At 37.9% G+C, this 26,813-nt stretch overlaps 1 protein-coding gene across 9 annotated transcripts in view; it reads left to right on the forward strand.

The window, feature by feature from the left end:
• Gria4 (glutamate ionotropic receptor AMPA type subunit 4) overlaps positions 1 to 26,813 on the forward strand; it is a 420,313-nt gene that overhangs the window by 353,628 nt on the left and 39,872 nt on the right. For 8 of the 9 annotated variants that reach the window (XM_008829686.3, XM_008829688.3, XM_008829687.3 and 5 more), the window contains exons 11-14: positions 6,949 to 7,155; positions 14,285 to 14,655; positions 17,162 to 17,360; positions 24,100 to 24,347. In XM_008829686.3, the coding sequence (XP_008827908.1) occupies positions 6,949 to 7,155; positions 14,285 to 14,655; positions 17,162 to 17,360; positions 24,100 to 24,347 (1,025 nt within the window). Of the gene's footprint in view, positions 1 to 620; positions 1,952 to 6,948; positions 7,156 to 14,284; positions 14,656 to 17,161; positions 17,361 to 24,099; positions 24,348 to 26,813 lie in introns of those variants that run through there. The other variant, XM_008829694.2, reaches the window with a different exon arrangement.

The raw sequence follows: 26,813 nt of genomic DNA on the forward strand, positions 1-26,813 counted from the left end.
TTTTAAGAGTCCTTTTTAAGAAGGTTCTCATGGAATTACTTTTAAATAATAGACTATTCTGTTTCTTTTCTCTTCTAAAAATCAAGCATGCCCTTTATAGTCAGTGATAGTCAAAGGAGATCAACAATCGGTGACCTTTCTATCTCATTTAAGATTATATATCCTCAGCCCACTGTTTCTGTAGGTAAAATATTAATTATTCATTGAAGCCCTTACTTTAAGTAAAATAGAAGTATTTATGTCATTTAGTTTTTAGCATACATAGTTTTAATTACTTTTAGGATTTTAGTAATGTCACGTCATTTCTAAAACTGACACTGAAGTCAAAGCTTGAAAACACCAAAGAGAAGCATTTGTATATTGCAATTAGTTACGTCTGTGTGGGTTCACCTTTTAGCAACTTAATGTAATCTGATAATTCTTGGTTGGGGTTTATGATTTTAGAATGCAAACCAACCAACAGAAGTGTTTGTGTAAACCTTCTAACTTAATTGTATAATATTTGCATGGGATTTGAAAAGCAGTATATATATATATATACATACATATATATATTTCTTTTCCTAAAAAAAGACACAGTAATGGAAATTCATACTTCAGTACAGTCCTCCTCTTTTCAGCCTCTGATGAAGAATCCTATTTTAAGAAATTGATCAAGAAAGACAAGAGTTCTGCGCTGTTCGACCATTCCTAACTAAGGCTGGAGTCTTGTTCTCCTGTTAATAAATTTGTTTATTTTTCAAGTGGGATTCTTCTTGGATGACCAACTCTGGACTACCAGGAAACTATTTTTTTTAATGTGTGTGTGTGTGACTTTTGTGAGTTACTAGAACAAAAGAAGAATCAATCCTCAGTTCTTCTCTTTCTCAAGAAAATAGATGGTGAAAAAGAATCAGCTGGTGATTCTGATGTGCCTGTCCCCGTGTTGTAAAACCGAGCCACTGTACACGAATGATGGGATTCTAGCATGACTCTTTCTAAGTAGACATTCCTTCAGGGTAAAAACTCTGAATTTCTGTGCTTGTTTTCTGGATAAATATATAATTGTTTTATTTTGAAATTTTGCCTGTTTCATGAAATAAATGTATAGTGTGCATTAAGGGTACAATGTGGAGTTTTCTCCCCCATGCCTGACATGAAAGGGGTAGGATCTATATGTCTCAGAACCAAAATGCTGAATTGACTTTTCAGGCATGGCTAGTTTTAAGGAAGCATGCTATCAAAAAATAAGTTTAAAAAATAACTGCAGAGAAACCATTTCCTATAGCTATGAAGAATATTCTGTAAAATCATCTGTTTATTTGACAATGATGCTATTAATATTTTTGCTATCTAAATAGTGTAATACTCATGTTTGTCTTTTATATGGCTATGTAATTTTAAGTAATAACTCTGGTATTTTCAACTGCCTGACCATTCCCTAATTCAAAAACAAAACAGAACGGAACAGAAAACTCCAGAACCCACTCCCTGACAGTGTCTTTGTGTTTCCTTCTATTGAAAAGTGATAGCCTAGGACATAGATCAACCCCACAAACTCAATTACTTTGAAAGAAACATGGTTTCTTATAGATGCATAAGATATTGACACCTGCATGTAATAATCCTCCACATTCAGTTGAAAACCCCCAGTAGATGTGGAATTGGCTGGAAGTTGGCATGTATTTGATATAGAGCTCTAGATACTGAGGAAGGCTGAGAGTGCTGGAAACCACTGATTTTATTAATTATCAAAGTAGATATAGTGTTGCCAAGTTTACATTTGTCCTTTATGTATGCTGTATTTATATGTTGATACACTGTATTGACCTGTTATTGTTAAATAAAATCGATTGAGAAATTCAGTTATTCATTTATAAATATTTATTGAGCGTCTGCTGTGTGCCAGGCACAGTTATGGACCCTGGAGATATGTTAGAGTCAAAACTTCTGCACCCAAGGGAACTTTTACCATAGAAAAGGCAGAAAAGAAACATAAAAAAATGATTTCAATTGCTCTCAATCTAAAATAAAATGGGTTATTGTCTTTTTATGCTGTCAAAATGTTTTTCTTGCAAGTGTTGTATGTCTACAGTGTGATCTTTGTTTTCATGAGGAATTTATTCTGCACAGATGCAGTTATACTGAACAAACAGACCATAATGTAGCTAAGCCTAAATAGAAAATAAAAATGGCAATTGCACAAATTTTTATCATTAATTCTTACTGACTAAATATTCAGAAATACATCTGTGATGTTCATGAGACTGTGACCATAGTGGGTCTGCTTTTTGCATACAAAGTAATAACTCTGCAAAGAAACTCAGAAATCTAAGCCATGTGGTTAGTAAAAGTGCAGTTCTATGGATAAGGTAGCTCATGGCACACGCATGTCGAAGAAACAGTAGGGAGTCTCTCTACAATCTATTTTCTTTGGTATTGAACTCTCTAAAAACAGAAATATATTTTAGAGACATTTCAGTAAAGCCCTTTCATTTCTCACTACTTTACTATTTCAGTCAAATGATGATTATTAAGCATTAGTTAACTAAAGAGATATTTCATACCATTGTATAAATATTATAGTTCTTTAGGAAAATTTTACATAAAACCAAACTTACCCACTGCAATACTGGAATTACATTACAAATAAAAATAATTTTACATGTTATACCTAATCATTCTCAAGGTTACTTTTAAATCATTTTTAAGATCACTTTGCGGTTTTGCAATATTTATGTAAAAGTTTGTACATGTACATACATACATGTATATATAATAATATACATACAAACCAAATGTACATCTATCCATACTGTATGTGTTTATGCATATACATATGTACACCAAAAATAGAAATGTGTTCATTTTCCTTGTCATACCAAATATTAATCCTTCCTCCAAAGGACAAGTAACAACCCAGTTGGTTTTCAAAGACATTTTTATGTCAAATTTCATTTGTTTCTGAATTGAATAATAACAACTTCATGTCCACGTCCCTTAATTTTACTCATGGGATTAAATAAGAAATCTCCATTAAGAGTCCTCGGAGAAAAGCAAATACCCACATAGCAAACATGGGCTGCTGTAGCTGATGTGATGTAGACCATTTTCAGTAGCATTTATACAGGTTGCAATGGTGATATTTATAAAATGGTGAAGCTTTGCTGCTATGTATCTTGTTTCTAAGTTTCAACCATTTTGCGTTTGTTAAATTCAAATACTACAAAATAGTTCTTCAATAGGAAAATATGCTCTATCGATTATATTAGGATTGAGCGACTTAAGATTATAAATCCTCTCACTTATGTCTACATTTTCATAAGCAAGTCCTCTCGTAGCAGCTTTAGACTGAGAGTGATTTCTTCCCTGAAGTGATAGAGGAGGTGCAGAACACCATCCATCTTGGAAATCATCTTTCTAAACTCTTCATTGCTGAGAAGTAGTTAATGCAAAATAACTTTTATGGAATCATTGCCCCACAAAGCACAGTAGTTGGTAATAAAGAAATAAGGTTGCCCTCTCAAGAAAGAAGAGGTTCTATTTCACTCCTGAGCTTTCTGCTGTTCATCATAGTTGGACACTTGGGGCTATGTAAGGCTGCTTTGAAAAGATGTTCCACCAACCATCACCCTAACGTTTTCATGGAATTCATTTTTACTGCATTGAGACATTTGTATTTTGTTCAGCCATAGTAACCCTAAAATTTGATGTTAAATCTCCCCAGTGTACAAAGTTTGAGAGCTACATACAGATAACTTGTCAGATGAGAGTTGAGACAAAGGAGGTTGAGAGATGAGGGTTTGCAACTCATGGATTTGACATGAAAGTAAAGCAAAAGGAGACACACTCCGAAGTTGATTAGTGGTGTCTGATCTGACATCCTTGTACAAGAACACCTAGCCTTCTTTCCCTTTGCGCTCCCCGCCCCCTGAAGCATGATCATTTTGTTTCTTTGTGCTATGTGCATCACTGAGCCTGAGTCTCAAGCATTAGTTATGACTCTGGTTGTGCAAAAATGCTAGGTAATTGCTAACCAACATCTTCTGTAAGCTAAAGATTTTGCTAACATTAGTTGGCAGCAAAGACCTGAGGGGACCCAGCTGTCCTAAAGGAGAACTGAGGAAAAAGAAGAGGACACTAAAGAAATGTATTGCTCACACATATGTATTCCTGCCTTAGCTAAATGACCTGTTTACTTAGTGTCAATATTTACTTTCATTTTGTAGGCATGAATCAATAAGTTATAATATACCCTTTTTGCCAGGATATTCTTATCCAGGAAGCACTGATCTGGGTATGACTACAGTAACCGAGGGCCTTCTATGTGTCAGACACTAGAGAAGAAAGGAAAACTTTTATCTACATTCTTTACTCAAAAGATCATAAAATTTGAATTTGCTAATGATACAGAAATGTATTTATCTAATCTTGTTCCCTCTTGTTCAAGCTCATAAAATCTCAGGTAGTTACACATATCTTAAAGATATAATAGCTTTAAGATTTTCCACATTTGAAAACAAAAGCCTAATGCCCACTTCTGTCACTTAACTGAGTAAAATTGAGAAAATCTTAATTTTCCCATCTACAAAATGAGAAATGCTTACTTCAAGATGCAATGCAAAAAGTAAATGGAGCCATAAAGTTAAAGAACTGAGCTTTGGGGGCTGGAGAGATGTCTCAGTGGTTAAGAGCACTGGATACTCTTGCAAAGGACCCGGGTTCAGTTCCTAGCACCCACATGGCGGCTGACAGTCGTTGGTAACTCCAGGTCCAGGGGATCCAATGCTTTCTGACCTCCAAGGGCATACATGCAGGCAATACACTCATACACATATAATAAAAATAATTTTAAAAAAGAACTGAGCTTTGTCCTTGACCTGGAGAAAACACTACATCATTAAGCAATATTATTTCTCCCACCAAATTCTGTGACTGTTCTCCACCACTCACTTTTCCTTTGTCATCACAAAGAACTTACAATCACTTTAATTACAAGGGGACAAAGGACAAGCTGTGTTTATTTTTACATGTCTAGCTCCCAGTACCTTGCCTGGCATGCAGCAGGTGCTTAATAAATGCTTGATTAAATAATGAACAAACAGCTTTTTCATTAATCTGTTCACTATACAATATGGGAAGAATTTAGTAAATTAGATCATTTGCAAGTCAGAGAAACGTACACAAAAATTAATAGGCACATACTTATTTGAGCGGTAAAATTCCTAAACTTTCCATTACTTGAGGCACTGTAGACCTCACTCACCTTCAGCCTTAGAACCAGAGAGTTGCTTCTACTTCCCACTGCCACCTCTGCAACCAGGGACTTGGAATGTTTCACATTCTGATTTGCAAATATGTGGTTCTGGCTGTTTTCTAAATAACTGTCCACATTCTAATCAGGCTACTGTAAAAACTGAAAAAGCTCATAATAGCTACTCGTATTTTCCAGTGTAGGATAGAGATTCACTTCTCTGCAGTCACTTAGCCTTCTTCATGATCAACTTTGTAATACAAAGAACACATTAAACTATAGAACTTTTGTGGAGGATAATAATTTTTATGTAACTAAAGCAGGGAAAATAGATTCCTCAATTCGATAGGTGGAGAGGTATTTTTATCCTATTCTAGCATTGAATGTCCATCCAATGCAAAGAAGCAAGAGACATCTGGGTCACTTTGCCATGACAATCAAAGGCAGAAATTTTTAAAATAGTGTAAAGACCAATCTTGGCAGTTTCCCACTGTAAAATCAAATACAGCATCTCTGTGAGAAGACACAATCTTAGTAATTTACACATGCTATAAAGTGTTTAAATGTTTGCAAGATAATCAGAAAGAAAGTCAGAATTTGTGTAGGACTTCTGTATTACATAAAGCTAGTTGCCAAGTACAAGCTCAACTTCTCCAAATACCATTTACCCCTGGGGAAAAAGAAAAGCCTTAGGATCAATCACTAAATTAGGATTAGAGTATAATTTTATAAAATGTAAGTATGTTCTATCAATAATGTTGCAAATGTGGTTACTACTTTTCTGAAAATAACTAAAAACCTATATATCACATATTCACAAACCTGTCTTTCAGTTGATCACATAGGTGTTATTAGTAAGATCAATGGCTTTGGGGGTTAGCATTAACTCTTCAGTTAAAATCTTAAAATCATATTATTTAAGTGTGTGCTTGTGTGTATGCTTGTGTGTGTTAACTGGAAACTATTTAGTAGTTATTAAACACCAGTAAGATATTTCATGTTATAGGATGTTCTCTACACTTCATCCTGTTTTATGACTCACATGTGTAGAAAACTAAATGGGAATATCACTTGAAGTGTGTATTCTTCACAACTAAAGAGAAACTATGAGCTTCCATTAGAGACACATTTCACAATAGACTTAAAATTCATAGAACATCTAATCAAAATACTGAACAGCAGGAGAGCAAATCTAACACAAGTAACTAATGATATAAGCTGTTAAAGCCATTATTTCTTCTTAACAATTGTATAGAAAATGCCTGTTTGGAGAAATGCACCCTAGATGAGGTCTGAAAAGATGCAAAATGGAGACAGGTGACCATGAACAAGTTTTATTACATAGAAGTAGCCACTAAATCATCTTTAATTTCATGGAATATTTTGGGAATACCAGCTTCAAAGCTAAAAAAAAGATGAATTATGATTCTTTAGAAAATTACTAATAGACTTTTTTATTAAAGTTGCAGTACTATGTAATAATCACTCAAAAAAATCGTTTTAAATATGTTACTGATGGTGTCCAATGTAAACTAGTTTAACAAGAATTCTAACTATATTTATACATTCATCTGTGTTGTTAATAATTTCTAGTCACACAAAATCATATGGCTACCAGGATACACTTTGCCCAAAACCTGAAACTGGAAAGATATAGACAGTCTTTTCAAATGTTTTATAATTTCTCCTTTACAGCTTTGTTTCTCTCATTGTAGGAATCACCATATGTCATGTACAAGAAAAATCATGAAATGTTTGAAGGGAATGACAAATACGAAGGCTACTGTGTAGATCTGGCATCAGAAATCGCAAAACATATTGGTATCAAGTATAAAATCGCCATTGTCCCTGATGGAAAATACGGAGCAAGGGACGCAGACACTAAGATCTGGAACGGGATGGTAGGAGAGCTTGTGTATGGGGTAAGCAAACCGACTGATGAATGTTCTACAGCAGCCTGAAGCCTCTTTTCACTGGAGCATGTTATCAACCTTTAACTTTCCATTAATGTCTTATTTTTTTCTAAGTTATAGCAATGTTCCAAGAGGTGCATGTGATAGTCAAATGTTTCTCTATTTCATTAGAAATGTAATTCTCAAATAATGAGACTGATCCTGACCACTTCAAAAAGCAAAAAGAGATATTAAAAATTCAGAATATGGTGTCCTACTTCTTTAAAATGCAGAACCAGCAACAATAATAAAAGATGTAGGATCTGTGTTGAATATTACCTTATACAGCTATACCACAGAGCTGCAAAAAAAAATCCATTAGTTATCTGCTACTGGATAATTATAGTAGCAGATTTCCCTCAATAGTATAAAGTCAGTCATTATTTTATCTAGTCATGTGAATTCTTGTTATTCATAATTGCTCATAAGTGTCTTTGAAATAATTTCTGATTACCATGGTATTCTAGCTTCTATGAACTATTCATCAGTAGTGTGAGATTCTTACAATTCTGCAGGCCACAATAAGTTCACACTTTGTATAATGCACCTTTTCTTTCTTTCACTCTAGCACATATAACAAAATACAAAAGCTAGAATGTTTTCCAAAGCTGGCCTCCCACAGAGCGTGCTGTGCCCTTCCCCCAGCAAGCACACTGGGTACAGAATGTGCACATTGATAGCCAAGGGCAAACACAGCATAACACAGCAAGGATGTCCCTGCCTGAGTGAACAAGATCAAGATCCCTCTTTTTTGGCAACCTCTGCAGTGTCAAAAAATCAAACTGGCAGTTACCACATCCTAGTGATGCTATGATATGTCAGAAGTTCAGAGGTCAAATCTACAGTTCACAGTAAGCGAGGCGCAGCCAGTAGCCAGTAAAAGTGACTTTCACCTGGAATGTGTCAGGAAATTTCCTAAAAGCCAATTCATAGTTCACAGATTTCACTTTCAAAGCATACCCTCTCTCTGATTAATCCTCAGAAAAGCCCTTTGAAATGAAGCATTACATGGAGAGGCATCCTTCCCCCAGGAAAGAGTAAAGACAGATTCAGAAAGAGGCAAGGTCCACAGAGGGACTCACTTTCCCAGCCAGAACCGCAATGGAATAATTTCATGATTTTGCATCCTGCTTTGCCGACCGTGAAAAAAGACACATTTTCTGTACAGAACAGTACAATTGCTCAAATCTCAGCAGACACAGGAAATTGCTTGACATAATAAAATTACCATTTTGCATCCATGAGGGAGACTTGCTGACTGCTTCGATGGTCCTAGATGAGGAGAAAACGAAGTTGAAAAAAATAAGCAAACTATTTTGCCACAAGATTCTCTGACAATTTCATACTGAATTAAGTTCTAAAAGAAAAGGAGTTACTAAAACATCTGTTCTTGACTGACATCTTCAACTTTTGATACAGTAAGCACATTTCAGAAAAGTCCAAGATCTAAGTTGTTAGACCTACAGCCTGAACATCCCTTATCTCAAGTGCTCTAACCAGAAGAGTTTCCATTTTGAACTTTTTTTAGATTTGTGGACATTTTATATTCACAAAGGGATAACTTGGGGATAAAAAAATTCTAAACACATAATTAACTTATATATGCCTTATATGCTTAATTTAAGGTTAAGTTTATGTACTATTTTAGGTTTGTGTGCAAAACAAAATTTCTGGACATTTTGACTGTAACCCATCATATACGGAATCTTCCAACTATAACTAAATATTTGCACTCCCAAAATTTCAGATTTTGGAGCGTTTCAGATTATTGATTTGGGGGATTAGAGATATCCAACCTGTGTAGTAATTTCTCAAGAAAATATTATTGGTGTTTTATTTCAAAAGAAACTTAGTTGGATCACCATTTAGTTATTGATAACCTAACTAACCTGAGTTAGTTCTGGGGTATTTGTTATACATCTGTCTTCTAGTGGCCCTCCCCAGGCAGGTCATCCCTTTACAACTGTTCTAACCATACTTCATTTGGGGGAAATTACCTAAATAATGAAAACAAGTAATATCGTAAGTAAACAGTTGTATCAGCAGCACACGTCACAGTAACCAAAAGTCCCCAAGCTGCGCAATCGCAGGGAACAAGATGGTGCAGTGGAAGTTGTCAGTAGCAGCTCGCTCTCTCTCTTCAGCAGGTCTGAGAGTATTTAAAGACCCTCAGTCTCTTGATTTGTCCACTTTTGTCCCCAAAGGAATCTTCTACCATCTTCTTGTACTTTACAGAGTACAAGTTTGGGACTTCTCATTGTGATGTGTATGAAGCCTGTACCTGAGTCTCAACCTTTCTTTCTTACAGTTAACACATACATGAAGCCCAGTTCCCAGGGTTCTAGGTAAAGTCCAGTTATTCGCTTTTAGACAAGACCTATTAGAGAGTAAAATGACAAACTCTTAATCCATTGCCTTTTATTTAGTCTCTGAAAACATTGTTACTAAAACTGTTGTGGACGGATTACCTGTGCATCACTTAGGTAAGATTTTACATACCACCATCTAGGGGCCCAAAAACTCAAGCCTGTCTTCCACTCACAGGTTCTCGGGATGCACTGCAGCAAGTTCACTGCACTTTCCTGTGGTAGGCAGCTGCTTCAGAGACAGCCTGAGTCCTACCGTGTGTGTGTGTGTGTGTGTGTGTGTGTGTGTGTGTGTGAAATCATAAGGAATTTTTCTCAAAGGATGTTCCGTAGTTCACCTAGCACCACAATTACCTGTATAAGAATGAAGTTGTTGATTTCTTACTCTTGCTCCAGTGGTCTGTAGGAATGAAAACCTTGTCCAGCTCTCAATGCTCCCAATGGAGACATTTCATATTCCATCCTGTGAACCACTGAGAGGTAGGGAGACAGTGTGCACACAGCATCCCTAGCACGAATACACAGCATCCACACGTACCCTGCTTGCTGACAACTCTTTCTAAATGCTCACGAATCCCAGGCTTCCAAAGTGTCTCTCCTGGGACACCACGATCACCACCTTCACCCAATACTCACCTTCCATTGCAATTCTTTTCCTTTGCTGATAAAACTTCCGTTTCTCTTCATGCATCTTTCTTTGCTTTTAAGGTCTCTTCTGCCACTAGCAGCAAAATGAATTAAACGGAAATTTCCAAATTCTCCAAAGCACAATGTAAATTACAAAAGGTGACGTTTCTAGTCAGTGAAAAGATGTTTTGCTTCACTTATTCCTGTAGGAAAGCAGAAGAGTAACTTGGAAAATTAATGACTTTGTAATACTTCATCATGGAACGTGCCATAAATAATCACACACTGATTTTTAGATACCACAGTCATAAATGCAATATTGATATGAGAAGAATTTTTCAAAGAATTAAACGAAAGCCCAAAAACATTAGAAAGTAATTTGAAATAGCTACAACAAAATATAAAGCACCTGTGTTGCAGCCAGACATGGTAGTGCACACCTGTAATTCCAACATTCAGGAGACTGACACAGGAGTAGCCTGAGCTTAGGGACAGCCTGGGCTATATAGTAAGACCCTGTCTCTCCAAAACAACAAATTAGTACTGTGAATTTTAACTTTTCAGACAGGAAATTGGCAGGAATGAATGAGGATAAGCAGGAGGTCTGAAGGATTCACATGTTTTCCCATTGTGAACACTGCAGACAGCACGTCTGCTCTTTCTATCACATCAGGAGGAAGATCATTGCCATTTAGAGCTCCAGTTCCCTTTCTTTTCAATGCATTCCACCGAGGCTTCATACATGCCATTGAACTATCTCTCCAGTCCTGAAAGGTATTTGAGATCATTAAAGCATGTGTAAGACTTTGTCTTTAAAATGTGTGTAGGGCCTTTGAGATGGTTCAGTGGGTTAAGGCACTTGTTGCCAAGCCTGACAACCCTAGTTCAGTTTCTCTGACCTCCACAAGCACATTGTGGCATGCACATGCCCCCACACATACCACACACATGCACACACACACACACACACACACACACACACACACACACACACACACACACACTCACACTAAATAATAAATGTAATAAAATTTTAATAAAATAAAAGCATTCATAGCTATTATAAATTTTATGAAATTGTAAATAATATAAATATCCCACCAAATAGGAATTTCGTAGGATAGATTTGTACATTTTCACTTAATGAAATAGTTGCAGGAGCAAGTCCCATGTAAGCTCAAACCAGAAAAACCGCAGCATAGACATGAGGAAGTGGATAAGAAGATCCAAACCCACCTAAGGAAACTGTGGTAACAGATGGCTGCTGGGAGGGGAGAGACAGTCTCAAGATGGGGCTCTTGGTAGGTTAACCAGGCGCCAGTGGATGGACCCACACTGAAGAACCGTGTGTGTGTGTGTGTGTGTGTGTAATAGAGTACATTAAATTAGGTAGGGGACAGACGGGGAGGAGATCTAAATACCATCAAATTATATTGTATGAAAAGCACAAAAATTCAATAAAAACTTTAAATATATATTTGTAAGCATTAAAATGTTTTTAATTAGCACATTTGCATAAGGAAATGTTCATCATATTCTTTTGAAGACAGTAACAATAAAATATAATGGTCTATATTGTTCTATTTTCAAAGAGAAAAAATACATATAGAGTAAGCCTAGTGGGAAACATGGGTGAACACAGAGTGAGGAAAGACTAAGTACTTTCTCTAACTTGCTGTGGCAGCCTTTCTGTGGCTAGCTCAAATACCACTTGTGTGAGGAAAATTATACAGATAGTAATTACAGGGGAATAACCATCTCTCCCAATAGTTCTGGCTCCTACATTTAGATAAAAATGAAGTAGTTATGAGACCAATTCTTGTTCTCCCGGTGGAGAGCAGGTGCCTTTCCCTTCTCTTTATATTAGGATGGGACTATTAGATCAAACAGGAGCCTGAAGATGTGTAGCTGTAATGTAAGAGTGGTAATCTCTAAATAAATCTCAAAGAAATATTTTTAAAGGGCTGAAAACATGACTCAGCAGTTAGCGGTACTGGCTCCTATTTCAGAGGACTTCAGTTCAGTTCCCAGCACCCAAGTCAGGCAGCTCAAAACTGCCTGTAATTCTAGATCCTGGGGATTCAACATCCTCTTCTAGCTTCTGTGGACATGCACGCATGTACACACGTGCTCGCACGCACACACACACACATACACAAACACACGAACACACATATACACATAAACACAAATAAATATTTAAAAAGTATAACCACTCTGAAAGTCTATGTGTCTGAATGCTTCCAATTCCATTATGATGTGAACAATTTTCCTTTTAAATCAAATAATGAAACCTTTATTTTAATTTACCTATCAGACAACAGTTTCATTTTTTTACATCACTGTTTATGTAATTCAGTTTTAAATGTGTTAGGATTTAGAAGGCTCAGATCTAAGAAGTTTCCACAGTGAAACACTCTACCTCAGTTCCATCAACAAGACAAAGATAAACATGAGCTGGTCAGGAGCATGAAATTAGTCATGTAAGATATTTTGACCAGCATCAGATATGGAATCCCTCAGCACATGCTCAGCAATGTTCTCTTAACTATTTTAATAATCACAGTCAATATTAAGGTGAACAGGCAAAAAACATGATCACATTTTAGAGCCACAGAAACAGTCTTGGAAAACCCTCAGAATCACTGAACTCTGAAAAAGGAGAAAGATATTGTGTGATAAAAATAAGAATTGAAACTACTGTGTTCCAGAATTGTGTTCTTAAAAATATTGGGAGGAGACAGACAGTAACCCAGCACAGAACTGGGAAAATGAACAGCAGACCCCAATCTTATCTAAAGAAATATTGGCAACTGATTGCTGCTAGATAAGGAAGAGCTGATTTTCCTAAAACAAGAAACTCTAGATAGACTGACTAGGCTCAGTGGATGGACAAGCACTGGGCAATGGCTGTGGGCACCAACAACACAGTGGACAGTAACAGGGATGACAGAGTATATGGGCTCCCATGGGGACGAGGCTATGGGAGGGTGCCATTTGAGATGTGGGTATATAGATGAATAAGATTTTTTGGGATGTTATATACACACAAAATAAATCAATAATTTTTTTAAAAAAAGAGTTATATTTGAGGAAGAAGCATTAAAAAATATTGGAGGAGAAAAACCAAAGTATCTGTATAACAAGAAGCAAATGACAATTTCCATATTTCTGTGTGTGAAAAATTGGAATAGGTTGTCAAAAAAAGAGGTTTTCTTCTTATCAGCCAAATGATGGCTTTAGGGTGGGTTTTCTCATAGCTGAAAGAAATAAATAAGAATGGTCTCGGGGTTGGAGAGATGACTCAGTGGTTAAGAGGACTGGTTGCTCTTGCAGAGGACCTGAGTTCCTCTCCCAGTACCCACATGGCAACTAACAATGTTCTTAACTCCAGTTCCAGGGAATCTGATGCCCTCTTCTGACCTCCTTAGGCAACTGCACACATGTACTTATGCACATGTACTTATGCAGGCAAATCCAGCTATGCTATAAATAAATAATCCAGAAAATGGTCTCTTTGAAATTTGGAATTCATAAAATTATGGGATGGCCAATTAATTTGTGGCAACATTTCAAATGAAATAGAAATGACTGCAGCAAAACAGTGTTTTTGGTAAAGAAACGCTTAACAGCAGCATACGGAAAGACTATTACATTTTCCTCTACAACATCCCAGACCCTAAAAATCTGAGTAATGTAAGTTCCAGGCAATTTGGTATATCTACTATGTGCTTTCTAGTCCTTCTGTCTAACTACTAGCACCAACTGGAATATGCTGTGCATCTGAGCGTAGCACTTCATGCCTGTAATCCCAGCACTTGGGGAAGCTTAGGTAAGAGAATCATGAGTCTAAGGCCAGTCTAAGCAACATAGTGAGATCCTGTCTCAAAAAACCCTTGTCAAATGTTTTGTGCTATTTAAGTAATAACTTAAGGAGCCAAATCACTCTGTGTTCTATTATTTGCAGCTGGGATTAATCACCGCAGGCCCTCCAAAAAGACAAAAAAAAAATGAATGCATGATTTGTGGACTTTGGATCACTCCAGTGCTAACTGCTTCATGAAATCTGTTGACCTGTGTGTCCCCATGTGTCTTTTCTCTTATAGAAAGCAGAGATTGCTATTGCCCCTCTGACAATCACTTTGGTACGGGAAGAGGTCATCGACTTCTCTAAGCCTTTCATGAGTTTGGGCATCTCTATCATGATCAAAAAACCTCAGAAATCTAAACCGGGAGTGTTTTCCTTCTTGGATCCTCTGGCCTATGAGATCTGGATGTGCATAGTCTTTGCGTACATTGGTGTCAGCGTGGTCTTGTTCCTAGTTAGTAGGTTTAGTCCATATGAGTGGCACACGGAAGAGCCTGAGGATGGAAAGGAAGGACCCAGCGACCAGCCTCCCAATGAGTTTGGCATCTTTAACAGCCTCTGGTTTTCCCTGGGTGCCTTTATGCAGCAAGGATGTGACATTTCTCCCAGGTCAGTTTCAAAACAAACATTCTTCACAGTTCTCCACAATTTCTAAATGTTCTACACAGGATGTCTCTGTCTTTTCCTGGAGGTAGAATGCTGTCTGAAATGCAGTTCTTAAATCACCCTAAGTATATTGATAGCTAATATCTCCTAAGTCAGCAAAAAATATTAACTTTCTGAACAGAAAAGTAAGTATGCAACTTGTTGAAACTCCCCCAAGTTATTTTGTATTAATATTTCCTTATGTGTTTTGAGAGATGGAAACTAAAACCTGACTTGTTGAAGAGCCCTGATTCTTATTGGCTCTTTTTCAAACAGTGTTGCCGTCATTGTTACTGTGATTCACCATCAAAAATTAATGTTGCAGATTAATTTAACAAAAATTAATGTTAAGATTTTGAAAACATCAGTGTGTATGAGTTGTAACAGGCACAAATTGCTTTAACAACTTTAAATAAAGTGAGCAGTGCGGAAAATCTGGCAGTGTAAACTCTAAGCTAGTTATGGAGCTGTGAGTCTGTGTAAGGAGATAGGACTTCCTTTCCTGGAATGCCACCGAGTCACTGTTTCACCAAAATCCAGCTTGCTGAAGAAAAACTGCATGATTTCTCCCACAAAGGAAGTAGTTGAAATTATAAGAAGCAACATGTTGACTTGCTTATTAACTCTTTCTTAGCATCACAAACATGTTTAGAAAATACGCTTTCTCAAAAAGGAGGCATTTGGGACACAGTACAGCTGACATTCTGAAGGACCCAGAAACCACTCTGAAATCTGCTTTAGTTCCATTAACAGAAGGATCTGAATCAATATTTGTCAATTATTGAAGCAAGAGTGAGAGCAAAGCAAGTAACGGGTCTTAAAGCCAAGATGAAAGCAACAAGTATCACTTTTATAATCACAAGTAAGGAAAGAGGGTAGAGAGGCCACCGATGCAAACACAAAGTGACTCTTCACGTTTTCAAAAATGTTTAGGGCTGGTGAGAGGGCTCAGGTAAGGGTGCTTGCAACCAAGCCTGACAATCTGAATTCAGTCCCTGGAATCCACGTGATAAAAGGAAAGAACCCGTTCCTGCAAGTTGCCCTCTGACCGCGTCACATGTGCTGTGGCACACTTGCATGCAGAGAGAGAGGGAGGGTGAGAGAGAGAGAGAGAGAGAGAGAGAGAGAGAGAGAGAGAGAATAAGCAAATAAATGTAATTTTAATTTTTAAAACTACATTTAAAAATTATTTATATAACTTCTCAGCCTTTTGGCTAAGATCAAGTACAAAAACTATTTGCCAGGTATAGTGGCTCATACCTATAATCCTAGGATTTAGGAGGCTGAGGCAGGAGAATTGCCTCAAGTAAAAGATACTGCGGGCTACATAGTAAGTTCCAATCCAGCCCAGACTAGAGTCAGAGAGACCCTATCTTGGAGGAAAATAAAAAAAGAAACTTACCACAAGATTTGTACATCATTTGATGGTAAAATGAGTAGAATTAATTATGAGCATTCTCCCCTGGATTGTTTAATTCATCTCATTTTAACTTTCCTATGTGATTACATTCACCTATGCATCCTTGATAGAAAAAAAAAGGTGAACATTTTTAAGCCATTATATGAAGATTCTTTAGGACATGGCTCATCCTCTACTCAACTCAGAAATGGAATGGCAAATGAAGAAGATTCTCACCTTCCCTCACTTGGACCCCATCCTCCAACCCCACTAGCTCAGCCTCAACCTGGCCTGTTTGTTTCCCATCTTGATCCTGCAAAGCTGAGTGGTCTCTCTCAGTCTCTGCAAGGTATCTGCCAGTGTGAGGGAAACCAAATACTCTGTCTGTCTAAATGTATCTCTATTTTATGCACCATAAAGACAGACAAGAGCATTGCCAATTAAACCAGAGTGCTGTGTTCTAGCTCATCAGCGACAGGCAGCATCCTGGTTCAGAGCTGCTGAACCAGGAGAGAGATTACCGATAACTTTAAGCAAACATTCCCCTTTGCCATCTGACAAAACTGGTCAGTCCTATGTTTCTGCCATACTAACAATAAATACACTTTGCCATATTTTCGGTGGCACTTATATTTTAAGTATAGCACAAGAGACATCAGATTTTACAGAACTGCAAGTGTCAGTCTTGAGTAGACTATCAAAACACAGAACACTACAATCGTCACTCGTAAATGCAATGGAGAATTGGTGGGATTTCTCTCTTCTCTTTGCTGGCTAGAAAAGGAAAAATGGGGACTGAAGAGATGGCTCAGTGGTTGAGAGCACTGACTGCCCTTGCAGAGGACTGGGGTTCGATTCCCAGCACCCACATGGCGGCTACGAACCATCCTTAACTCCAGTTCCAGGGGAATCCGAAGCCCTCTTCTGACCTCCGAGGCATTGCACGATATGGGTGCACTCACATGGGCAGGCAATACACTCATACACATTAAATGAATAAATAAATAAATATAAATATAAATGTATAAATAATAGAAAAGGGAAAATGTGTGTGATCTTCTCCATGTTTAGATCCCTCTCAGGTCGAATCGTGGGAGGCGTCTGGTGGTTCTTCACGCTCATCATCATATCGTCCTACACTGCTAACCTGGCTGCGTTCCTGACGGTGGAGCGAATGGTCTCCCCCATAGAAAGTGCGGAAGACCTGGCCAAACAAACAGAAATTGCATACGGAACACTCGATTCGGGATCCACAAAAGAATTCTTCAGAGTAAGTCAAGGGAAAACGTAACACCACCTCATAATTTGGGAAATGCGGGCAATTCTCGCAACACCTGGGCTTAGCTATGACAGATTAGCACACCTGACGGTAACTGTGTTCACTGCTAGTGCGCCTTGGAATTTTGTAATCTTTTTCATTTGCAAAGCTTGTTGATTCATATTACAAGAGGAAGTCTCTCTAAGGAATAACAACAGTAAAAAGGTAACCAGAGTCACCTTATGACATAATTTGCCCAGCACTCCAGTGTTAATAGTGCTATAACTGCTGAATAGATCTGTGTATGTTTTGAGGTCAAGAGTATAAAAATGAAATCAAACTTTCTTTCAAATAGGACATTTAACTTGCTGCCTTTGGCACCTAAAACCTCCCTGGAAGATTATACTGTGTTTATGAGCTAAATTATCCTGTAATCTATTCTGTAACAAGGGTTTTCAAAGCAGCACCTTGCTTTCTCACTAGATAACACTGGAAAGAATGTACTAAGTTCTGGGCCCATCCATAAGACACTGTATGGCATTTACCTTCAGCACACTTCTCTGATTAGAGACTAAATTTTCAAAATGATACAACTGTACTACATATATGGATAAGAGCCCTTTGCCTTTCCATCACTGAATGTGGTGTAGGCTATTGTTTGCTTGTTGTTCCATTTGGTGGTCAATTTTTTATTCTTTTGAAGATTTTTTTCATTTTTATTGAGTTATAGCAAATTTCATACAATATTTTGACCATATTTAGACACCCATCCCTTATCTGCACCCCCCAATACACTCTGCCAAATTTCATGTATTCTGTTATACAGTCAAGCCTGTATCCTCAAATGCCTTCAGTGTGGGTCCATCCATCAGAGCCTGCTCAACCTATCCAGTGTCACACCCTTAAAGAAAACTGACTCTCCCTCTCCCAGAAGTCACCAGTTTCCAATAGTTCCCCAGCAAGGGCTGGGACCTCCTACTCACCTTCCCACTTGCATGCTGGGATTCTGCCTAGTTTGAGCTTACGTGAGACTTCTGCCTGCTGTCACCATTGCTGTGAGTTTATATGAGCAACTGGCCAGCTGTCTGGAAAACTCTGTTTCCTTTTGGTCATCTACAACCTCTGGCAAACTATCTGCCCCCTCTTCTACAATGATCTCTGAGACTTGAGAGGCATAAGTTTGATATAGGCATCCTATCCTGGGATAAGCACTCAGTAGCCTCTTATTCTCTTCATGTTGACCAGTTGTGGGTCTCTGTGCTAATCACCATCTGTTGCATGAGGAAACTTCACTGGTGAGAGTTGAGAGATGCATTCATCTATGGGTATAACAACATCATTATGAGTCAGTTTAATACTATGTCTATTTAGCAGAATAATAATAGGAGATTCTCCCCTGTGGCCTGTGACTTGTCTAGCTGCAAGTTCCTAGACCTGATATCAGTGTCAGGCATGGGTTCTATTCTTGTGAAACAGATCTTAAATCCAAGCAGAAAGTGGATGATTACTCCTATAACATTCATGCCGCTATTAACCAGTGGGCATATCTTGCCAGGCCAGTTGTTGTTGTAGTTTGTAAGATTCACAGTTGATATCTCCTTATTTGTTCTACAACTCGTGTACATAGTGTCTTCAGCAATAGGATCTTACTGTCAAGTTCTGATGGGCAACAAAGAGAAAGGAAAATGGCCAGAAGTATCTGAGGATCTGTGGAACCCATGGTCAACAGCTTCAGAAGAGGGAGTCCATTCCTGGCATTGGGTTTTTTCTTTGCTAGTCTTTAGTGCCCAGTAGGGGTAATATCCTCCTGTTACAGGGTAATTCCTTTTAATCTTTTTATACTGTGTATGTACATGTTTTAAGAAGCTTCTATAGTGGTAGATTTCCATATGACTATTTCTAAAGGCCTTTAGTGTCAGTTTCCCCTCCCTATACTCGCCCCTCTGTCCTGCCCTCCCATTCTCCACCCCATTTAACCATTCCTACTCCATTAGTCCTCTTTCCCCATTTATGTCAGTGCATTCTATCTCCCCTCTCATGAAGCTTCCCTTCCCAAACCATGGCTGTTTCCTAGTTTCCTGGTCTCTATGGATTTTCCAGTTGAAGCATGCATACCTAAGGACTCAGAGATAGCATCCACTTATGAAAGAGAATAGGTAATGTTTGTCTTTCTGGGTCTGAGTTTCCTCACTCAGGATGATTGTTTCTAGTTCCATTTATTTACCTGTGAATTTCATAATTTTCTTTTCCTAACAGCTGAATAATATTCTTTTGGGTGAATATACCACATTTTCATTATCCATTCATCAATTGATGAACATCCAGGTTGTTTCCATTTCCTGGCTATTGTGAAAAGGGCAGCAATGAACATGGATGAACAGGTACCTCTGTAGTAGGATACAGAGTCCTTTGGATATGTGCTGTTGGGGCTCACAGGTCTCATGAATTATTTTTGAAGTTAATAAGCAGTAGTGGTTTAATGATGGGATTTTTGTTCATATATGTCAGTATGGTCTTATTCATCTCTCTCCTCCATGTGTCCCCCATGTCTTCCCCTTCTTACTGATCTTCATACCCTCAAATATTCCCTCTTCTTCCTTCATTTGAATCCTCCTTCTGTTTAGATCTAGAGAGACCTACTTAGCAATGTGTGACAGACACTGCCAGTTCATTTTCTGAATTTGGAGCCAAAATATTTTAAAAAGTAGCCAAATCAACATTGTCATAAATATTGAAGCAAATGATTATCAACATACTTTGTATTTAATATCAGCTGTTTAAAGACTAGGGTGTTAAATTCTTCAGATCATAGGAGAAAGTTCTTTTTAAATAAATATTAACTCTGAGAATTTCCTGCAATGTGTTTTAGTCATATTCTGTCCCAACTCCTCACCTTACCTCCTCCCAGATAGACCCCCCTCTTCCTACCCCCCAACTTTATGTCCTCCTTTTAACTTGATGACTCATTGATATTTTCTAAGCTTTTATTTGAAAGCAATGATAGCTTCTCATTCATGCTTAGGAACGCATTTGAAAGATTTACATTTCAATATATGTATACACATTCTCACGTGCACACGCACGCGCGCACACACACACACACACACACACACACACACACACACACACACAGGCACAGGCACACATGTATAATATTCTAGCTAGCTTGAGAGTAAACACGACCAAGCCAGATACTGCTTGTGCAAGACTGAAATCTCACATTCTTAAATTTCAGTGAGATACATTTTTTAAAAAGGATTTTTCATTTCCATTTTGATTATACTTACATTGCAGATATTTACATAAAACTAAATCAACAACAAAACACTCAAAAACTCATCAAATTCATCCAAAGTCTTATTTCAAAGCAATCAAACAATGAGCATCGTTGTGCACAGTTGGGAGACTGGTCTGTAAATAGTGCCTAAAATTCACATGGTAATTAAATAATATTTGTACTTTTTCCTGAAGCACTAAGTAATTGTTGTGATGGTAGATTTTAGTAACAATACTGTAGAGCTAAAGTCACTCCACCCAGCCTCCTTTCAACTTAACAAAGAGAGAAGTACCATTTGCTGATTTTGCCTGGGAAACGTTCTATACATGTTTCAAAATAGATTGCGAGCTTGTGCTGTCACTTGCATTTCACTGAAAAGTGATGGCTGATGGTTATTAAATGAAAATATTTGCAGGCTCACCATTCTGCCTTGAGTGATGAAGGGGAAAGGAAATAAATAGCATGCTGAAAATAAAATCCCAAACAACTCACAGTGAAACTCTTTAGCAGACAGTGCACTGTAAATACGGATTTCTTAATCTTTATCAAGATTCTTTTAAGGATCAAATTCTAAAAACTGGTGAGGTAGATAAGAGACTGTATTGATAAGACTTGTAGAAACGAGGAAAACCTCAAGGATTTAAGTCTCCATACAAGCTCAATCAGCACAAAGCCTTTCTTTTTTTTTTAATCTCCTACCCAAGTTCAGTTCCTAAATGGGAAGACTTTTACGCACACAGTTATTTATTGTTGCAGAAAAATCCAAACCTTAATGGGTCAATAAACTAAATTCCCCTGCGGCTTACTTTCAGGAATGCATACTTTTGGGTTTTCTAACAAAAACCTCATTCATTTCCAATCGCCTTTGCTTCCCTCCTTTCTCACCCCCATGACCTGGTTTAAATAAACCATTTGTCTGATGAGTTGAAGAAACGGAACATGAAGGATATTTTTGTGCTTGTCAGAAATGTTTTCTTGTGGGGACACAGTAATGGCACATCTGTCAGCTCCACTCAGCCGCCTCAGGCAGTGACCTACCCTCAGCACTTCATAAAACAGCACTGCTATAATCAGCTGCAAAAAAGAATTGGGCCATGGAGGAAAATTACATCTGCATTCAACCGTTGCCTCGACTTTGCCCCATTATGAAACAATATGCTTGGTGTATTGTGCACCTTGTTAAGCACAAACATAGAGGCATTTGAAGAACATCCATACATGTCACTTAATGACAGCCTTGTTGTTAGGGGCTTTCATGTTACACACCTGATTCAAACACATTGATTTTCATTTCAATGCAGATTGAATCTTGTACCTGTTTCAGTCATCAGCAAGATGAGAGAATAAATGAGGTGAATTACTATCTCAAGGTGTATAATATTGTCAACACACTGATGAGGTCTCTCTAGAACATATTCTATCTGCATAAGCTGCTGGAAAAGAGCTAACACCATAAATATGAATTATAATGCATGATAGTTATAGAATTTTCTATCAAAGGCAAGTGTGTAAAAATACCTCATAGGTGAGAAATGAGAAAAGCATTATTCAAACTCCAAGAATTGTGTTATCTAATAAGTTAATGCTTTAAATCAGGTAATTTTCCCACACAGTGTTTCACAATAACAATGAAACAAATAGATCTGAGATTATTTCTAATTTAAAAAAAGATGAAGTAGCCTACCTTTAATCCTAGCATTTGGGAGGCAGAGACAGGCAGATCTCTGTGAGATCGAGGCCTGACTGCTCTACATAGGAAGTTCCAGGCCAGCTGGGAGATCCTGACTCAAAAAAATTTTTTTTAAATAAATAATAATAATGATGATTATTTCCATGTTATCTTTGTTTTTTACCTTAAGTATATTTGCTTCTCATGCCTGGTTTGTGAATAGATATTACAGTTACAGTTGATAGGTTTAGGAAATTAAATTTTCAATTACCGCTATGTTTATTAGCTTGCTGGGTCTGCAGAATATTGCTGATTTTAGCCTGTCTCATCAAATTTCTAAATATTTGCTTGCAGTCTTGGGGACTGAAGAGATGGCTCAGTGGTTAAGAGCACTGGCTGCTCTTGCAGAGGACCCAGGTTCAAGTCCCAGCACCTACATGGCAGCTAACAACTGTCAGTAACTCCAGTTCCAGGGGAATTCAGTGCCTCTTCTGACCTGAGCAGGCATTGCACGAGATGGGTGCACTTACGCACATGCAGGCAATACATTCATACACATCAAAAAATAAAAATAATTAATGAAATATTTATATTTTTTATAAAAAACAGACTTGAAGTCACAGGTAAGCTCAGGGCTGTTATTTCTAGCCCTTAACTCTTGACTCCACATGCATTTTCCGTGTGTGTGTGTGTGTGTGTGTGTGATCTTATCCAAGTCAGTCTCCTTTCAATCAGAATCAATATTTCTAAACCTTTCCAGGGTGCCAAAACACACACACACACACACACACACACACACACACATGCTCACACACACAAGTTATCAATTAAATTTAAATTTAAAAATGCATAAAAGATGGGTAAATTAAGCAGTGGGATTAATAAAAACTCAGGATACAGTAGTAATTTACAAAAATAAATAAGTCTCTTGGCTGGAGTCACATGGTTCAAAAGACTGACACCAAAATGAGGTAGGAAAACAGATTTTTTTTGTTTTTTTTTTTTTTGGTCTTTTTTTGAGACAGAGTCTCCCTGTAGCCCCAGCTGTCCTGGAACTCACTATGTAGACCAGGCTGGCTTTGAACTCACAGAGATCCTCCTGCCTCTGCCTCCCGAGTGCTGGAACTTCAGGCACGTGCCACCACACCCAGCAGAAAACAAAGATTTTATCTCTTTAAAGCTCAGTGTATGTTCTGTTTGGTGATTTTGTCAGAAAAAGTCTGAAGATATGTCTTCAGACATCTAAAATTTAATTCTTACTCTGGGGGTCTTCTGTTTGTCAACTCAGGCAGCTCACCTCTCCCTTCAGGGTTAAAGACCTTACTAGGTGGGCACTGTATTTTTGAGGCATGAGAAAAGAAGATAAAAATGAAACAACCCTACCACACCGCAAATGCAGACCTGAGTAGAATTTTACAAAAGCCAAACTCAGGTATGATGTGGTCCTTTTCAAGTTCATCATGAAAGGGATCTAACCTGAGATTTTGTATGTTCCATGCTTTTCCAGGACCTTCTACCTGAAAAAATAAGTTCTAATTAAGCAATAAAGTATGGCGATTATTATGGCAAGTGGTGCAGCTTTGTTTCCCCAGTATTACACTGAAAGTCTGCCATTTGGGTTATTTCCCCAAATAATTTTACACACTCAGTTTTCCAATTCCTGAAGGATAATGTTACTGCCGGGCAAACTGAAGTTAACGATTAATGCACAGACAGTAAAAGGCTTTATCCTGATCTTTCTTCTGTCGATATTAATGTGCTGTTCCCTTCTTTCCTGTATTTAATTTTATTTTCGTTTCCTCCAGAGATCAAAGATAGCAGTGTATGAAAAGATGTGGACCTACATGCGATCCGCAGAGCCTTCTGTGTTCACTAGGACTACAGCTGAGGGCGTGGCTCGCGTCCGCAAGTCCAAGGGCAAGTTTGCCTTTCTCCTGGAGTCCACGATGAATGAGTACATTGAGCAGCGAAAGCCCTGTGACACCATGAAAGTGGGAGGCAACCTGGATTCCAAAGGCTACGGAGTAGCGACGCCCAAGGGTTCCTCATTAAGGTGGGTGGAATAGTATAACAAACAGTATAACAAGTGTTGTTATAGTATTCCACCTTCCCTGATGTCCCTGAGAGAGCTCTTTTGTTCTGTGTGTGAGCATAGTTTGTTGGCTGGTTTGTTTATTTTCCTTTTCTCCATTTCATATTTTTATCGACGATCAGGTAAAAGCAATTTTTTTATTTTGGTTCTAAAATAATCATAGTTGACATTAATCTTTGAAGGCCATATAAAAACCGAACTGGTTGAACACTACCCTAAATCACGGTGAGAGTATTTTTTTAGATCTCATCAACTTTTTTTTTTGTTTTGCTAACCCAAATCTATGCTGTCAATAATAATTCCACATTTTATCATTGTGTTTAGAAGTTATGGCTGGCTACCACATTCTGAATAAGAAGAAATCAACTTCTTCCCAAAGGAGTGATTTTTTTTTTTTCTCCATTTCAATGTTTGTTTCAGCATGGCATCATTCAGTGTCGTATTGCTTTGAGGCTGTTTTGATGCTGTTTGACATCACATTCATTCATAAAAGCAAACAGATCTTGAGGAAAGAGCAGGCTCTGGTTTTATGATGCTTACTCAAGTCACACTCCCATCTACTTTAAAGGGAGTATGGTATAAGTAAGATCTGTAAAACTAGACCCAAAAAATGTTTACATTTACAGAAAGACTCCTGTCAGGTGACTCTCCAGTAAAGCACTACCCATGTAAGTTAAAAGAGAGGCTTTCATTCTTATGGAAATATCGGTCAAATCTGCCTTTTTCAGCCTTTTGGTTGGTCCTGGACATTAAAAAAAAAATTCACATCTTTATGCCCAGGAGGCAGAATTTCCCATTTTCCTTAAGTAATAAAGGCTGCTTTGAAAATCGACCGGGGCTAGAGCCCATTGCAAGTGCTATCTGACAAATGACTCTGGTCTCAGTGCTGCTCAGGAAAGAAGCAGACAAGAGGAAATCCCAGTCTTTGCTAAAGGACTTAACCAAGAACCTGGTCTTGCAAAATGATGTCTCTGGTAAGCCATTGAGAAATGAAGGTAATGAGAATTCCCCATCCCAGCCACAATGAAAGCAATTTAAACACTCTGTGATTGTTTTCATTGGCTTCAGAAGGGGATCTGCAGTGTACTTAGAGATGTGTGTTGGGTGGGATAAGGGTGGATTTACCTATATAAGAAATGCTGGCACTGGAAAGGGTGTGTGTAAGGGATTGTGGAATGCTGTAAATGGAAAAGATTTTTAAAGCAGATACTTTCAAAAAAGATTCAGTAAAGACAAATTTGGGTATGAATTCTGGCAGCTCTGAACTCTGTCTTATTTGGTCAAACATTCCCATATCAAACAAGAGAAGTGTTCAGGGAGAAAGTCACACTGATAATTTATCCATAATAGAATCCTGTCCTAAAAGATTTCAGCCATTCAGAAACTCATACTGGCATTGGGATGTTTAGTCTTTGTTGACATATTTTAAAGATGTAGTATGGAAAAACTATAGAATTCCCATGAAGTCAAGTAGCAAATAAATCTCTGCTGGGATAAGCAGCTACAAAAACACCTTAATGCAATTATCTAAAAGGAATGGAGGAGGTAAAGGCAGCAGTGGTTGGTATGTAGAGCAGTGGTTTGACTATTGATTACATTCACTGGATGTCTCTCTCGCTCTGAATTAATTCTCAGTGGATATAGCTGCCTTGTGTTCTATCTTGTGTCTTCTGATAAAGTCAAGCTTCAGGGAATGAATTTGGCCCTAAGATGCTGGTGCGTCTGACTCCCATTGATGGCAAGAGAGTTCCCTCTTAAATGTGCTACTTTGTCAAATCAACACTACAAGCATTGTTTGGGGGAGATGCTGAACAGCTTCATCTGTCTAGAACTGTATAATAATGAGCGATTGGCTTCCCCCTCTTTTCCTGTCCTTGCCTGGATCTTGTTAATGAGGCCATTGTCAAACTCAGCTTCCTGGAGAGAGTTTGTTTACACACTTTGTTTTCTATATGCCACAGTTTCCTGAGCAAGCTGGCCCCTGCATGCCAAAACCAGTCATTCTGTCCTGTCTTTGAGAACACTGGGAGGACACTGAAGGCTAAGTAGCTTCACTTTCCCTCATCCTCACTTCCCCATCTCCAGCTATGTAAGCAAGAGGCTCATTCGATTTAAATTCTCATTCTCATTCCCCTAGGAGAATCAAAAGAATCAAACCAATATAGAGTTGAACTAATAAGCTTCTTCTGCATAAATTATTTACTTTGTAGAAGCAAGATCAAGTTAATTACATTCATCAAAGCAAAATCCAGAGGGTGCACTTTCATTGAGAATCCTTGAAACCCGTTTTAATCTGTTCAGGAGAAATTTATGTCTGTTTTCCTACAGAAGCTCTTTTAAATCAGGTCTTTGCATTCATTGCTTTGCATATGGGAAGACGTGTACCTCCTTGTCCTTCTCGCAGACCCTCTTCCGGTTCACTGAACA

The sequence above is a fragment of the Nannospalax galili genome, unplaced genomic scaffold (genome assembly GCF_000622305.1).
Source record: "Nannospalax galili isolate Female #2095 unplaced genomic scaffold, S.galili_v1.0 scaffold854, whole genome shotgun sequence".
Classification (NCBI taxonomy): domain Eukaryota; kingdom Metazoa; phylum Chordata; class Mammalia; order Rodentia; family Spalacidae; genus Nannospalax; species Nannospalax galili.